Raw genomic sequence first — 15218 nt, forward strand, 5'->3', positions numbered from 1 at the left:
CATGCAAGTAAGACCCACAGCTACCAAAAGTACAGGTTAAGCTGCTTCCCCAGAAAAAGGAAGTTTATTTTCCCATATTAAAAAAAAAGTGTAATTTGTATAGGCTGAAAGAACTCTGCATAAATTATATCCTTTATCATTTATTCCTACAGGGAAAACAATATTCTACATAACAGATGAATTAGTGGAAGTAAAGTTTAAAAACAAAACTGTTCAATGTGTAAAAAGTTTCTCAATATTATTCTTTCCCACTGTAGCTACACTTCATTTCATTAGAAGAGCAGTCCCCAACCTTTCTGGCACCAAGGACCAGATTTGTGGAAGATGATTTTTCCATATGGTAGGGGCAGGGAGAGAGCATGGTTTCGGGATAAAACCACCCCATCTCAGATCATCAGGCATTAGATTCTCATAAGGAATATGAAACCTAGATCCCTTGAATGCACAGTTCACAAAAGGGTCTGCAATCCTATGAAAATGTAATACCACTGCTGATCTGACAGGAGGTGGAGCTTAGGCAGTAATCCTCATTTGCCTGCCATACACCTCCTGTGTTACTGGTCTGTGGTCTGGGGGTTGGGGACCCCTGCATTAGAAAATACTTTGCACAGCTATTTAATAAGAGTCTTAGAGTGGGCTAAAAAAAAATGTGAGGGAAATATATTTAGGTGAAATCACATAAAAGTGATTAAAAACCTAGGTTCAAATTCTAGCTTTGATATTAGCTAAAAGATATAATAAAGTATTATCAGTTTACAACTGAATGACACCTTGTAAATATAACATGCTTTGTCTTCCATCATGTTCTCACAGTGCACATTCATTTAGGTGCTTACCAAATAAAAATGTCAACTTGCTGAATCTCTGATAAGACATCCACAGTATCAAATAATCCACTCCTGAAGAAAGGCCATCCGCTCTTGAAGGAAGCATTTGCCAATGGTCAACTTCGGCCTTTCCTTAAAATTAGCATCCCCTACTCACAACTATGAAATACTAGACTGCACTGTTTTCAGAGAAAAATACAGATTAAATATCCCTTATCCAAAATGTGTAGGACCAGAAGTGTTTCAGACTTCAGATTTTTTTTTTTTTTTAGATTTTGGAATATTTGCATTATACTGACTGAGTATCCCAAATCAAATCTGCTCCAATGAACATTTCCTTTGAGCCTCAGATCAACACTCAAAAAGTTTCTAACTCTGCTGTATTTCGGATTTGAGATGCTCATCCTGTATATTCCTTTGACTTGTGAGAAGCATAATTTGCTTCCAAAGAACACTGCTCCCTTTTAGATTCTGAGATCAATTCTGATGACTAAGGTCAACCAATGATGCTCTACCACCTTCAGCTCTATGTTGACTTTAAAAGGTTGGTTCAGTTTCAAAAAGAAGTTATTACCTGTTGTTTTTCTTTCATCTTCTTGCTAGATGCATCTGACTTTGTTTTGGCACAATCCAGTTTTTTCTGAGCATCCTTCAGTTCTCGCTCTCTCTCAGCTTCTGCATTTTTCATTTTATTTTCCAATACTTCATATTTTTCTTCGGCTTTTCTTTGGATTTCTTCAGTGTTTTTCAAAATCTCCTCACTTTCCTCTGCATCACAAAGTAGGCAAATGTTGCTAAATTAACAGTTACAGGTAAAGGTTTACAAATTCAACTTTTAATGGAAGAAATGGTTTGGAAAATTACCGGCTAAAATTTAAGAAAATTAACTATCCCAATGATATTCTAGAAATGGTATAATGAAACACAGATCCTACCTAAAAGTCATATTTGAATTATGTAAAAATCTGTAATGAAATCATTTCTTCTGCTATGAAATTGAACTTCACCTACAACTATTCTTTTACAAAGGTATTGAAGCAACCTATTTAAAAAAAAAAAAAAAAACACAGATGATATTTTTTATGCAATTGTATGCTTCCTAAAACCAGAACACTATAACTATGGTATTTTTCCTGTAGTTGCTAGAAAGTGTATAATTTCATAAACAAGCTTACTTTATGTTCTTTGCCTATTTTATACATATTCAGGGAACTTCTCATTAAAGTTGACAAACAAATTGACAGTAGGATACAGTAAAGGAAAAACATCCCCAAATTTGTGAAAGAAAAAAATAAGGCCAGGTGTGGTAGTTCAGGCCTGTGTAATCCCAGCACTTTGGGAGGCCAAGGAGGGCGGATCATGAGGTCAAGAGATCAAGACCATCCTGACCAACATGGTGAAACCTTCTCTCTACTAAAAATACAAAAATTAACTGGGTGTGGTGCTGCACGCCTGTAGTCCCTGCAACTCAGGAGGCTGAGGAAGGTGCTTGAACCCGGGAGGCGGAGGTTGTAGTGAGCTGAGATTGCGCCACTGCACTCCAGTCTGGGGACACAGAGAGACTCCATCTCAAAAAAAAATAATAATAAATGAATAAATAAGAGAGCAATACTGAATGAACACGTGTTGCTGTAACAACCGAAGCATACTGTTAGTGTTGGGACCCAGGTGCAAATAACCTTGGAAGTCGTTACCGCACAATTTCTTATGCTACTTTTCATTGCGGAAAATACTATTAAAATATTAGTGGAGATAAAAACTTTTGTATAACAAAAATATTATGAACACAAAATTCAAAGACCAGTACATAGCCAAAAAAGACAGTAAAAGGATATTTGCAATGCACATAACCTATAAGAAATTAGGACTCTTAAGAATGAGAACAGTGGGGAAAAAACCATGAGCAACCCATGGGCAAAAGAAATAAATAGAAAATTTACAGAAGTATAAACCCAAAGGTACAATGAACATACAAAAAAGATCCCAAATTCCAACAGAAATTAGGGAAATGCAAAATAAATGCCAATGCATGCTATCTTTTCACAACCAACAGATTTGGAAAATTTTAAAAGTCTGGAGAAAAAAAAGAACTTGGAGAAATGAAAACTTTCATATGCCACTGGTGGAAATGAACATTGGTAGAAATGAACAGACCTTTGACAATATATAATAAAGATGAAAATAACCATACCCTAAGACCTAGAAATCCCATACTTGGATTTTCCCTAAATAAACTGTATCATATGTATCTTAAACATAGCACAGGTAGAGAAGATACCTAAGGTAAGGTAACAGATATGAATAAAACCAGAGATTAAGCATGGGCTGTTTTCATCTTACCAATGGTTTTTTTAAGGGCATCTAATTCTTCCTGTTGCTTGTGATATGAGCTTTGCTGGAGCTTGGTTTGTAATAAATCTGCCTCTTCAGTTTTCATCTCCCACTGCTGTTTTAGTTGGCGATACCTTACAAAAACAGAAACACGTAAGAAATGACTGTAATTTCTCTGGTATTTGAGAAATACATTCAAACTTCAGATTCTTACCTAAAATAAACTCATATACATTATAAACCATATAAGATGCTACTGGTTACAGGAATAATTTTGATGACTTTCAAGTTTCTGAGGTACCAATTAATTCAAATTTAGATATGGTCATTGAAGGTAAATAACTCTAAATGACTAAAATCCACAATAACTATTTACACTAGAAATATTTAACAGCTAGGTTTCCTTAAAAATAATCCCTCTTGCTAACTAAAAAGAAAAAAAAAAAAAAAACAACTACTCACCACAAAAAATGATTGATTATAACAATTACATAAAATTTCAAAAATTTAATTATCTATTAACCTCATTTTCAAATGTTAATAATAATGTTCCCTACTTTTAGTGTAAGAAAAATAGTTTTGAACTTAGTTGTTTTAAAACGCACCTTCTTGAAAACTTTGTAATTCAATCCCAATTCTGGCTGCTTACTCATTTCTTTCAAAGGTATTTAGCTAATTCAGTTGCAGTGAAATTTCAAGTTAATATAAATTCACAAAGTACCTTGTCACTAGAAATTCATGAGGTTTGAGGAAAAAAAAAAAAAAAACTTATAAAATATAAATACTACCTTGAGTATTCCTGCCTGAAGCTATACTTGACAGTACTTAATAATTTTAACTTCAAGTTAATTTAAAAACGTGGAGTATAGAAATATTTGTTTAAAAGATGTTACTTTCCTGATATGGTGTGAAACAATGGCTTTAGCTGATCCTTCCACCATTCTCATTTTTTTCAAAATCTATTTTCCTTCCTTGACCTCAGTGACACAATTAGGAAAGAATTCAATTCTGCAGAACAAATGATCCAATACTACTGAACAAAATTAACAGTTCTAAGCCAAATGTAACTAACTACAAACTCATCACCTTGTTAGTGCTTCCACATATCACAGAAAAGTTTTGTTTTACTCTTCTCACAGAAAATAATTCATTTACTCTCTGGTTAATTTATATTCATGAAGGTAAAATGCAGGCCTTTACATGTATGTGATGTTTGAAAGTAAACAGGATAGAACACTTGAGGCCAGGAGTTCGAGACCAACCTGACCAACATGGTGAAACTCCATCTCTACTAAAAATACAAAAATTAGCCGGTGTGGTGGCACGCGCCTGTAATCGCAGCTACTTGGGAGGCTGAGGCAGAGGTTGCAGTGAGTCGAGATCGGGCCATTGCACTCCAGCCTGGGTGACAGAGTGAGACTCCATCTCAAAAAAAAAAAGAAAAAGAAAACAGAAAAACTTTGATTCAATTTGTATCTCTGAACGGTCATCCTGACTATGAAAATCTTGTCCATATTTAGCATCCTCAAAAGTCTTGGTGCCATTCTAAGCTTTCATAACTACAGAATTTGAATGCTAAAAACGTACCCAAAAATAATCATTTCAACATTTATTTAGATTTTTTAAATTGTATTCAGTATTGCGAATTCTGAATAAAATCTTTTTAAATCAGTCCCTATTTGTCATCTTCAGAAATACTGGAAAAAATTACAATTAAACTTTAAAAAAAAATTTTTTTTTTTGAGACAGGGTCTCACTCTGTCCCCAAGGATAGAGTGCAGTGGCACAATCTCAGCTCACAGCAACCTTGAACTGCAGGGCTCCAGCAATCCACCTACCTCAGCCTCCTGAGTAGCTGAGACCACAGGCACATGCCACCACGCCTGGCTAACTTTTTTGTATTTTTAATAGAGACAGGGTTTCTCCATGTTGCTCAAGCTGGTCTTGAACTCCTGAGCTCAAGCGATCCACCTGCTTCAGCCTCCCAAAGTGCTGGGATTACAGGTGTGCACCACTAGGCCTGGCCAAACTTTCAAACAATGCACTTTGTTAAGTTTGTAGCTCTTTTAACTCATGAAGCTTTCAATTCAAGTGGGGACTTATTCTCCCAGATAACCACAGAGCCAGTTCACTCACTCTTGTTCACTCACTCACTCGTGTGTTTACTCAACAATCATGTCCTCAGTGAGGCTTTTCTTGGTCACCCAATATAAAATTTTAACATGTCTTTGCCCTAGACAGTTCCTATCTCCTTTCCTGATTTACTTTTTTCTTCTTAGAACTAGTAACATGTTTTACCAATTTATCTTTCTTTATTGTCTGCTTCTCCAACAAGAAAAACTAGATGAAGGCAGGGATACTTATCTGATCCCCAGCCGCTAGAAGAATATGTGGCACACAGGGAGCACTCAGTAAATGTTTACTGAGTGACACAAAAAGGTTACATTAGCATGATCCCAATATTGAAAAAATTAAAATACACATATAACTCTATTATACTAAATAGAAACGATGTTGGAAAGTATTTATGTATCTTATCCGTACCTATACAGAAGAAATACTGTAAGGAAACACAGTACTGATATTCGACATGAACTTGTTTACTTGCTCATAGGCAACCCAGCAGATCCTTGATATAGGAAGGACAGTCACAATGCTATTAAACTTACTGTGGGCACTTGATCAATGCTATACTCTATCATTTTAACGTCAAATCAGGAAATCAAGTAACCTCTGGTATCAGACACCAGAGTATCTAAGGGTTTCCCCACCAACCCTAGCCAAGTGCTAGTGTATTTCTCAGCAGCAAGAATGGAATATTTGAATGATTGTTTTGCTTAAATAGATTTTGCTAATTTCTTAACAAAGACATCTCTCTTATGAGAAAAAAATGGATAAATGGTTATCAACTCACAATTTAAATATTTTAAATAAACCAAAAATATGAGAAAAGTCAGAAGCTGTATTTCTGCAAATAAAAGTAAATTTTCTATCATTTTCTACTATGCAAATCTTTAATTTAGAAAATGTATATACAGTTCTTACTTTTCAGCAGTGTTTTTAAGACCTGCTAATTCCTCCTCTAGAGCCCGCAGCTCATTCTCTTTGATTCTCAGTTCATCCTGAACATCTTTGAGTTCTTGAAACTTGGTTAAAATAGAAGCCGCCTGGGATCGAGCACCTGATAGAGGCAAATTCAAACAGATCTTCCACATTGAGTTACCAGGTATACACTACACAATAAAAAGTCTTCTAAGACAATTGCACTCAAATCGATATTCAATAGTAAATATTTTAGTGAGCTTATGAAGCCATGGAATTCATTCCATCACCTGAACCTTAGAACACAGAGAACTCATAACAGATCCAAGAGGTTGTAGTAGGTATTATTTATTCAAAATAACCACTGCCTTGTCTACTGGGCCCATCTTCCAGCCTCTGACATTGGACTTGCCTACGTGATTTGCTCTGGCCAATGAAATGGAGAAATGTGTCCCTTCTGAAAGTAAGCTTTAGGAGGCAGTACCTAATTTACCATTTGCTTTCCGTTTGCCATGAGTCTCTGTTCAAGACAGAGACTGCTTCTCCTTCACAATGAGTCCCAGAATGAGAACAGCACTGAGCAGAAAGGCAACTGATCTGCAGCAGATACAGCATTCACATGAAATAAACTTGTTGTAAGCTAAGACTGGGGGGCTGACCTAAGTTCTGACACAGCGCAGCAAGTAGAATAAACCGATTTCACATTATAGAACTATAATTATCTGGCAGTGACAGGCTGAGGTATTATGTTGACAAAGAAACTCTGCAGATTTGATGGAAGAATGCTAAGGTCAATTAAAAATGCTGTTTAAACACTTGGTAATTAAGATATGGGGTTATTTCCTATCCTGTAAGTAAAAACTTCAAAAGCATCGGAATCAATAAAATCTAAAAAGTTTCTTCCCTTGTAGACATGTAAAAACACATAGTCTCTTTTTATCTTCCATTTGCAGATACTACTCATTTGACTGTGTACTGGAGAACCTAATACCTGGTCATGGAAATCATTGAACTGGCTATTGTTTTCGTGGCTTAGAAAGACATTAAGTCACTTGATACCTCAAATGGCTTTATGCCGTTTACTGGGTTAAAAACAGAAACCCTGAAATCAGACTGCTGGGATTCAAATTCTGAGCTCTGCCACCCTGTAGTGAGTTATTTAACCACTCTGTATCTTCATTTCTGCAACTGTATATTAGAGATGATACTACCATGCCTACCTCATCATTGTTATTAAGAATTAATTCTTATTTAAAGCCCATAGAATATGGTTTTATAGAATGATAGACATGTTCTATATCTGCATTGTCTAATTATCCATTAATCATTTGTGGTTATGGGCTCTTGAAATGTGACTAATGCAACCAAGGAAATTACTTTTATTTAACTTAATTAAATGTAAAGAGTCACATATGGCTAGTGGCTACTGTATTGGACAGCATAGTTGCAGAACATTGGTATATAGTAAACATATTCAGTGTTTGTTATTCTATTGTCTTGACAAAGATCTGCAAACTCAGTGTGGCAAATACTAGACCAAGAAGAACACGATCACTGTCTAAGAATTCCTTTAAGACATTACGGTACCATTTCAAGAGCAGGTTTAATTTTTGTTTTACTTTTGACAGGAGGTAGGCGGCACTGGCAAACACACAAATGAGAAGTTAACATGTTTCCTGAAGAAGTGGGTAGTTGGGCTAAAAATGTACTTAAAAAAGGCCTCTTCCTATTTACCACAAAGAATTGTGAGGACAAAAGGATATAAAACTTACCTCCACTCAATGTCCCATGCGGATCAAACACATCGCCTCCGAGAGTTACAGTTCTAGTCATTATCCTCTTATCAAAGGCCACTTTTTTGGCATTATCCATATTGTCACAAACAAATGTTGTTCCAAAGACAAACTCCATTGCTTTCTGAAGTTCTGGTTTATATTCAACCAGGGAAAGAGCCACACGAACGCTGTCAGGGCCAACCTGTGGGACAACAATAGATACACCACAGTACATACTAGTTCTTTTCCTTTCAGGTATTATTTTATAAACTAGTAAGAACTGCTGTAATGGAAACTTAAGTAATACTTACCTAGCATTAAAATTCTTTCTGAACTTTCTAAAAAGCTATGTAAAACCCAAAGTTTCAGGAAAAAAAATTGCAGGTTTAAATACTGAAAGATCTATTGCTAAGTAAAATATTTATTAATAGCTAGTACTGGGCATTATGAAAGTTTCTATCAATAAGGAGCCATCACCATGTTTCTAAGTGTCCATTATCAAAGTTGACTGGACACAACTTTCTTAATGATGGTACAGATTGAGGATCCTTTATCCTAAATGCTTAGAACAGAAGTGTTTCAGTTTTCAGATTTTGGTATATTTGTACTACAGTGGTTGAACTTTCTAAATCCAAAATGCTCCAATGAGCATTTTTTGGGTGTCAGAGTTTTGATTTTTGGAAAATTTCAGTTTTTGGACTTGGAGTGCTTAACCTGTAATTCCCAGATCAACACAACTATAAGAAAATTTTGTTTCAATAATCAGGAATTTGGCTTCACAACAAATATTTTTTTCATACAAATGAAACATGCTAGAGCAGTCATCTGCAGTTACAGAAATAAAAACACAAGTAATAACTGAGAGAGTAAAAGTAATTTTAAAAATCCCTCAGTCCTCTATTTTGATCACAATGCTTCTTCTCAGCCTTTGTTTATAGACGCTACCTCTGCCATCATTTTAAGAAAAAATAAGCATCTCTTTTAGAGCTTAGTATCAGCAGTGGCAATCACAATGAAGGAAGCTCTATGTAACACATGTTCAGTATTGTTCTTTGATGTGGCAGCTACCATCAAATAGGTCTGGCTAAGGGATCTGAAGCAAAGTATTTTTGCTGTTACTTGAAATCCCAATTTCCTTCTAATGCTGGGACTTGATGTATGGCTGAATTAACTTCCTGAGCCTTCTGGACTTAATGGTGATTCTTCAAGTAAAGAAAGTACCAACCAAAAACACCACCTTTTAGTTACTCAGCACTCATCCTCCTCTCCTGATAGTATACATATCAACACAACTGTATTTTGAAATCATTTTCATTGAAATCTTCTGAATTTAACTAAGGATACAACATCCAATTAGTTACAAGTATATTTGTAAGTTTTTTTTTTTTTTTTTTTTTTTTGAGACGGAGTCTCGCTCTGTCGCCCAGACTGGAGTGCAGTGGCCGGATCTCAGCTCACCGCAAGCTCCGCCTCCCGGGTTTACGCTATTCTCCTGCCTCAGCCTCCCGAGTAGCTGGGACTACAGGCGCCAGCCACCTCGCCAGGCTAGTTTTTTGTATTTTTTAGTAGAGACGGGGTTTCACTGTGTTAGCCAGGATGGTCTCGATCTCCTGACCTCGTGATCCGCCTGTCTCGGCCTCCCAAAGTGCTGGGATTACAGGCTTGAGCCACCGCGCCCGGCCTGTAAGTTTCATAGAAATGTCTTTTCAACTCATGTACTTGGAATGTCTGCTCAATAAAAAAACATTACAGCTGAATGTTATGACTGACTTCATGTTTTCACAGTATTACACAACTACAATAACTTTTAAATGTATTTCCTTGTACTGATCTATTTTCTTACTAGCAAGCATGTCACTTTAGATCAACGTCAGCAGTTGAATGGGATCCTGGTCACCTGCTATGTACCTGCACAGGCTGAATAACAATCTAGAAGAACTCTAATAAAGAAGCATCACTGCAATACTAATGAAGGCCTCCCATAATGGATGTCACCGTGGGCAGTTTAAGTATGCCTGACATAGAAACAAAAACAAAAACTTGAAGAATTTGGGGTATTTATCTAGAAGCTCAGGAATCAGGAGTGTAATTTTCACCATCACCTGATAGTCATGCGACTTAAGGTTAAAAAGGACATTCTAATACCACAAAGTGAAGTATATGAAAGGGAGTTCAAGTCTTTCAACATTTCTATTCTCGTCATCTAATTGCACAAGCCAACCCCATTTTCTTGTATTTTAATTTTGTGGTTCTGTATATGATTATGTTCCTCAAAATTAATATCTTCTAACTTAAAAAAAACACACACACCCACACAGATGAAGATTAAACATATAAATAAGACAAAATGAGACTTACAAGATTCTGAGCCACTCTCAGAGTTTCTGGTGCAATACATCTGGCTGAAATTTTATTGAGTGGAATTATGGTGTATCGACGTTTCAGTTCCCCCCTTTCGAGTAGCTTTTTACCAGTAACCTACAACACACATTAGAATTTAAAAAACGCACGTTAAAGACAGAAAATTGAGAGAATGCAAGTTTAGTAGTCTATAACAAATGTTTAGTGCCATTTATCCCAAACAATCAAGCTATAATTATATATGCAATGGAACATCATTTGACCTTGAAAAAGGAGATGCTGACATTTGTGACAACATGAATAAACCCAGAAGACATAATGCTAAGTGACATAATCAGACAAAGAAAAAAAAAATACTGTATGACCTCACTTGTACATGGAATCTTTAAAAAAAAAGTTGAACAAATAAAAAGAGTAGGATAGTGTTTATCAGGGATGAGGAGGGAAAGAAAATGGGTGGAAGTAGGTCACAGGTCAAAGGGCACATATTTGCAGTTGGGTAGGATAAATAAATCTACCTATTCAGAGATGTAATGTATAGCATGAGGACTATAATTAATAATGGTGTATATTGAAAATTTGCTAAGAGTAAATTTTAGGTGCTATCACACACAAAAAAGGTAACTATGAAAGATGAATGGCTATGTTAATATGTTTGACTACAATAACCATTTCACCATGTATATGTATCAAAACATCTTGTTGTACATTTGTTTTTTTCTTTTTTTAGAGATACAGTCTTGCTCTGTTGCCCAGGCAGGAGTGCAGTGGTGTGATCTCAGCTTACTGCAACCTCCACCTCCCAAGTTCAAGCAATTCTTGTGCCTCAGCCTCCAGAGTTGCTGGGACTCCAGGTGCATGCCACCGTGTCTGGCTAACTTTTGTATTTTCAGTAGAGATGGGGTTTTGCCATGTTGCCGAGGCTGGTCTTGAACTCCTGGGCTCAAATGATCTGCCCACCTCGGCCTCCCAAAGTGCTGGGATTACAGGTGTGAGCCACCATATCCAGGCTTCTTGTACATTTTAAATATATATGATATAAATTTAAAAAAACAAGGAAGTAAATTTGACAATGACTATGTAGCATTTACAGGAAAGAGTATGAGCATTTTACAGAAGGATAACAAGGACAACTGAAGAAATGTAGATAAATTCAATGTTACCTTGATGGGAAGACTGACATTAAAAACAGGTCATTTGTTCTCAGATTATTTTACAAATTAAATTCAACTTATACAGCAAAGAGATCCCAAAAGTTTCAGATTGGTAATATGCATTCCGAGTTTCTGAGTAAGCATGAGCCTTCCTTTGGAACAGTTACCAAACAGTTATGAACCAAACAGTTTTACCCTGTAAATATGTCACCTTAGGGGAGAGCCTTAAAACATCAAGAAAGTATTCAATTCTCTTAGCAGCACATGACTTTTCAAGCTAACCAAATTAAAAATTTTTTTAAATTAAAATCGACTTACTTCTGTGTCTACTACAACATTGTAGAGTCGTTCTCCAGCCACTAATTCTAAAGCTGTGGTTGCAGAAGTATCTTTCACACTAATCAGAGAAGCCACAAGTCCTTTCACACAATTTCTATTCCAGTTCTTCTCTGGATCCCTGAAATACAAAAGTTGACAAAAATTTATCTTAGATAATAAAGTAGAAAAAGTTATACTTTACTCATCAAGAGCTCTTTTGGACAACACATTTAAGTGAAATGAAAGCAGAATCAGCGCATGGTTTTAACAAACCAAAAATTTTAAAATGTCCCAAATGACTAGCCAGCTGTTGTTTTTACATCAATCAATAGATGTTTCAGTATGTTTCAATGTAATAAGAACTCTGATGTTCTAATCCCTATCATACATATGATTACTGTAAATATTCCATTAAAAAACCCACATAGCAAAACAAATTATAAGATGTAAACGTGGATATTTAACTTTAATGACAGAATAACTTTAAAGACATTTTGAACTGTGATTAAATTTCCCTGATTTTAAGATTAGTGGCATCATTAGCCATTAAATTTCACAAGAATTTCCCTGCTAACATTTAAAACATTTCAACAAATGCTTAAAGGAAAAATACCAATGAAAGAAAAGCAGTTACAACAAGTTTCATACAAAAATCTTGGTGTCGACAAAACTTTCAGACTGCTTCCAGCTTAAATAAAAATGTCTTGATTATTTCTATCTTAAAATTCAAGGCTTAAGTCTCTTACTTGTATGCAAATCGAAGATTGGGAAATCTGGCTAATAGAGCTTCATATGTTTCTTTCAATCTACCAATATCACGAGACAGCTGCCTGCGCTTTTCCAAAAGGCTTTCCTCTTTATTTTCTGAAAGATAAATCATAATAAAACCGAGTTTTAAAAGTTCAGTCTACTGTTTTAAGGAAACTATTAGTAACCACTATTTCCAAAACACACAAAAAATACAAATTTCTGTAAGTATTACAAAAGCACGCTGAACCTTCCAATTTCTATCCATTGTCAAACATTATTTCCAATAGCAAATAACATAATTTTCATTCCAAAAAATAATATACAAACTGAATGCCTACTAATGTAGAAATACACAAATGACATTTTTGAGCTTTCAAATGATTGAAGCAGGAAATTCTCAATACTGAGTTTTCAAAAATTCAAGAGTTGTTTTATAATTAGGTATTTTTTTTACTATACTTACAAACACTTCTTATACTAACGCTCGTTAATAGGCTAAGAAATGTTTCCTACTTGCTTGCGTTCTTTATTTAAATTAGCTTTTTATCAAAAATCACTACCTCCTCATGACCTGATTATCATGTTTTTAAAGGCAAACCTTCATAATTTAGCTTTTTCATTTCAGCTTCAAGTTTTTCTTTAAGTCTTTTTACAGCTTCTAAAGCTTCTTGATCCTTCCTGTAGCCACTATCCATCTTCTTAACTTCAGCTTGTTTATTCTTTAATTCCTGTTGAGCATGCTTCAGCTTCATCTGAGCCTGTGGCAGAAAAATGCAACAGACTATAGGATGTATGAGGCAGACAGTGCTAGTAATTAAATGGCCAAAGATTCAGATTGGTTTTACTAAGAGACCTTAGCCTTAAAAATTTAATTGTTTGGTCTCTTGGATTAGTATTTCAACAAATTAGTCATTTCCCAGTATTTTCTCCTCAAAAACTACTCAAAATATAAACTAATATATGATTAACATGTTAAAGAAATTGAAATTAAAGTCCATATTTTTAATAAGATATGTGTGGGGAAAAGAGAGATCAGCCTGTTACTGTGTCTATATAGAAAGAAGTAGACATAAGAGACTCCATTTTGTTCTGTATTTGAGATGCTGTTAATCTGTGACCCTACCCCCAACCTTGTCCTTGCAAGAGACATGTGCTGTGGTGACTCAAGGTTTAATGGATTTTGGGCTGTGCAGGATGTGTCTTTGTTAAACAAGTGCCTGAAGGCAGCTTGCTGGCATCGCCATTCTCTTACTTTCAACTACCCAGGGACACCTACACGGCCAAAGGTAGCAGGGACCTCTGCCTAGGAAAGCTAGGTATTGTCCAAGGTTTCTCCCCATGTGATAGGCTGAAACAATGCTGCTAAAAGGTTTATGGAGATGTTTGCATACACATCTCAAGGCACAGCATTTTCCTTTAAACTTATTCATGTCACAGAGATTTTTGTTCACATGTCTTACTGCTGATTTCCTCCCTACAATGATCCTATTGTCCTGCCACTCCCTTATCTTTAAGATGGTAAAGATAATTATCAATAAACACTAAGGGAACTCAGAGACATGGGTCCTCTGAGGGAACTCAGCCGGCGTGGGTCCTCTGTAAGCTGAGCGCCGGTCCCCTGGGCCCACTCTTTCTTTCTCTATACTTTGTCTCTGTGTCTCATTTCTTTTCTCAAGTCTCTCATTCCACCTAACGAGAAACACCCACAGGTGTGGAGGGGCAGGCCACCCCTTCAATATGACATATTAAAATTGAAGAATTATTTCAAATAACTGTCAGTAGCTGGTAATTACAGCCAGCTAGAAATCACAACTCTCCTTCCTTTCCTTTCTGCTTGTTTATATTTGTATTTGTATATATTTGTGAGTGCTGTCTAAAAACAGTTAAGAAACTGAATTGAGCAATAAGATCTAAAATTATACAGGAAAAGAAGCTAAACTGACAAAGAAACTTAAATGCTGAGAGTCTAATAATTAAATGCTAGAACTATATAAATTAAATGTGTCAGGCATTCAAGAGTTTATACAATTGACCACTGCTTCTTAAAACTATGAACTAGTATTCTAAAACCCAGATGGGGGTACTTTAAAGAGTACTTGAAAGATTTTCTACTGTTGAGAGTTCTTATAAATTTGTGACTGTCATCTCTGTCATGCCTGAATGAAAAAGTTGCAAATATATAAAGAGGAAAACCCGAGGATTAATGCATAATCACACACATTTGTGTACCTGTTTTAAAATCTGCATCTTCCATTAAAAAAGAAACAATGATATGCCTGTGTACATGTATTTTTTCTGCTAGCAAAATTCTTGTGTTCATAGGACTTGAAGTTGCACTACTATGTAAAATGTGAGAAACACTGTAATAGACTGACAAGACTTTTAAGATTATGAAATCAGAGTAGGGAGAACAAAGACTAGAATGTGGCTAAATGTGAGGTAGAGATACTTCCTAGAAAAATATAAGCTTCAGAAACAAGGTTTTAAGAACTAGGTATGATAGGCAAAGCAATGGGGAGGACAATCCTGTTTTCCTGTTAAAGCTTAAGACTTCAACACTATATTAATAAAAAATAAAAATAGCCAAAAAAAGAATAAATGGATTAATCTCTAAAATTCCACACAATGCTGCAGACAGAACAAAGCATTTATTACACTTA

At 35.5% G+C, this 15218-nt stretch overlaps 1 protein-coding gene across 5 annotated transcripts in view; it reads right to left on the bottom strand.

The window, feature by feature from the left end:
• SMC2 (structural maintenance of chromosomes 2) overlaps positions 1–15218 on the bottom strand; it is a 47653-nt gene that overhangs the window by 14060 nt on the left and 18375 nt on the right. For all 5 annotated transcript variants that reach the window (XM_015436908.4, XM_005581153.5, XM_005581154.5 and 2 more), the window contains 8 exons: positions 13157–13316; positions 12555–12672; positions 11809–11947; positions 10334–10453; positions 7973–8177; positions 6204–6339; positions 3168–3292; positions 1402–1595 (listed from right to left, as the gene is read on the bottom strand). In XM_015436908.4, the coding sequence (XP_015292394.3) occupies positions 1402–1595; positions 3168–3292; positions 6204–6339; positions 7973–8177; positions 10334–10453; positions 11809–11947; positions 12555–12672; positions 13157–13316 (1197 nt within the window). The remainder of the gene's footprint in view (positions 1–1401; positions 1596–3167; positions 3293–6203; positions 6340–7972; positions 8178–10333; positions 10454–11808; positions 11948–12554; positions 12673–13156; positions 13317–15218) is intronic.

Source organism: Macaca fascicularis, chromosome 15 (genome assembly GCF_037993035.2).
Source record: "Macaca fascicularis isolate 582-1 chromosome 15, T2T-MFA8v1.1".
NCBI lineage: Eukaryota > Metazoa > Chordata > Mammalia > Primates > Cercopithecidae > Macaca > Macaca fascicularis.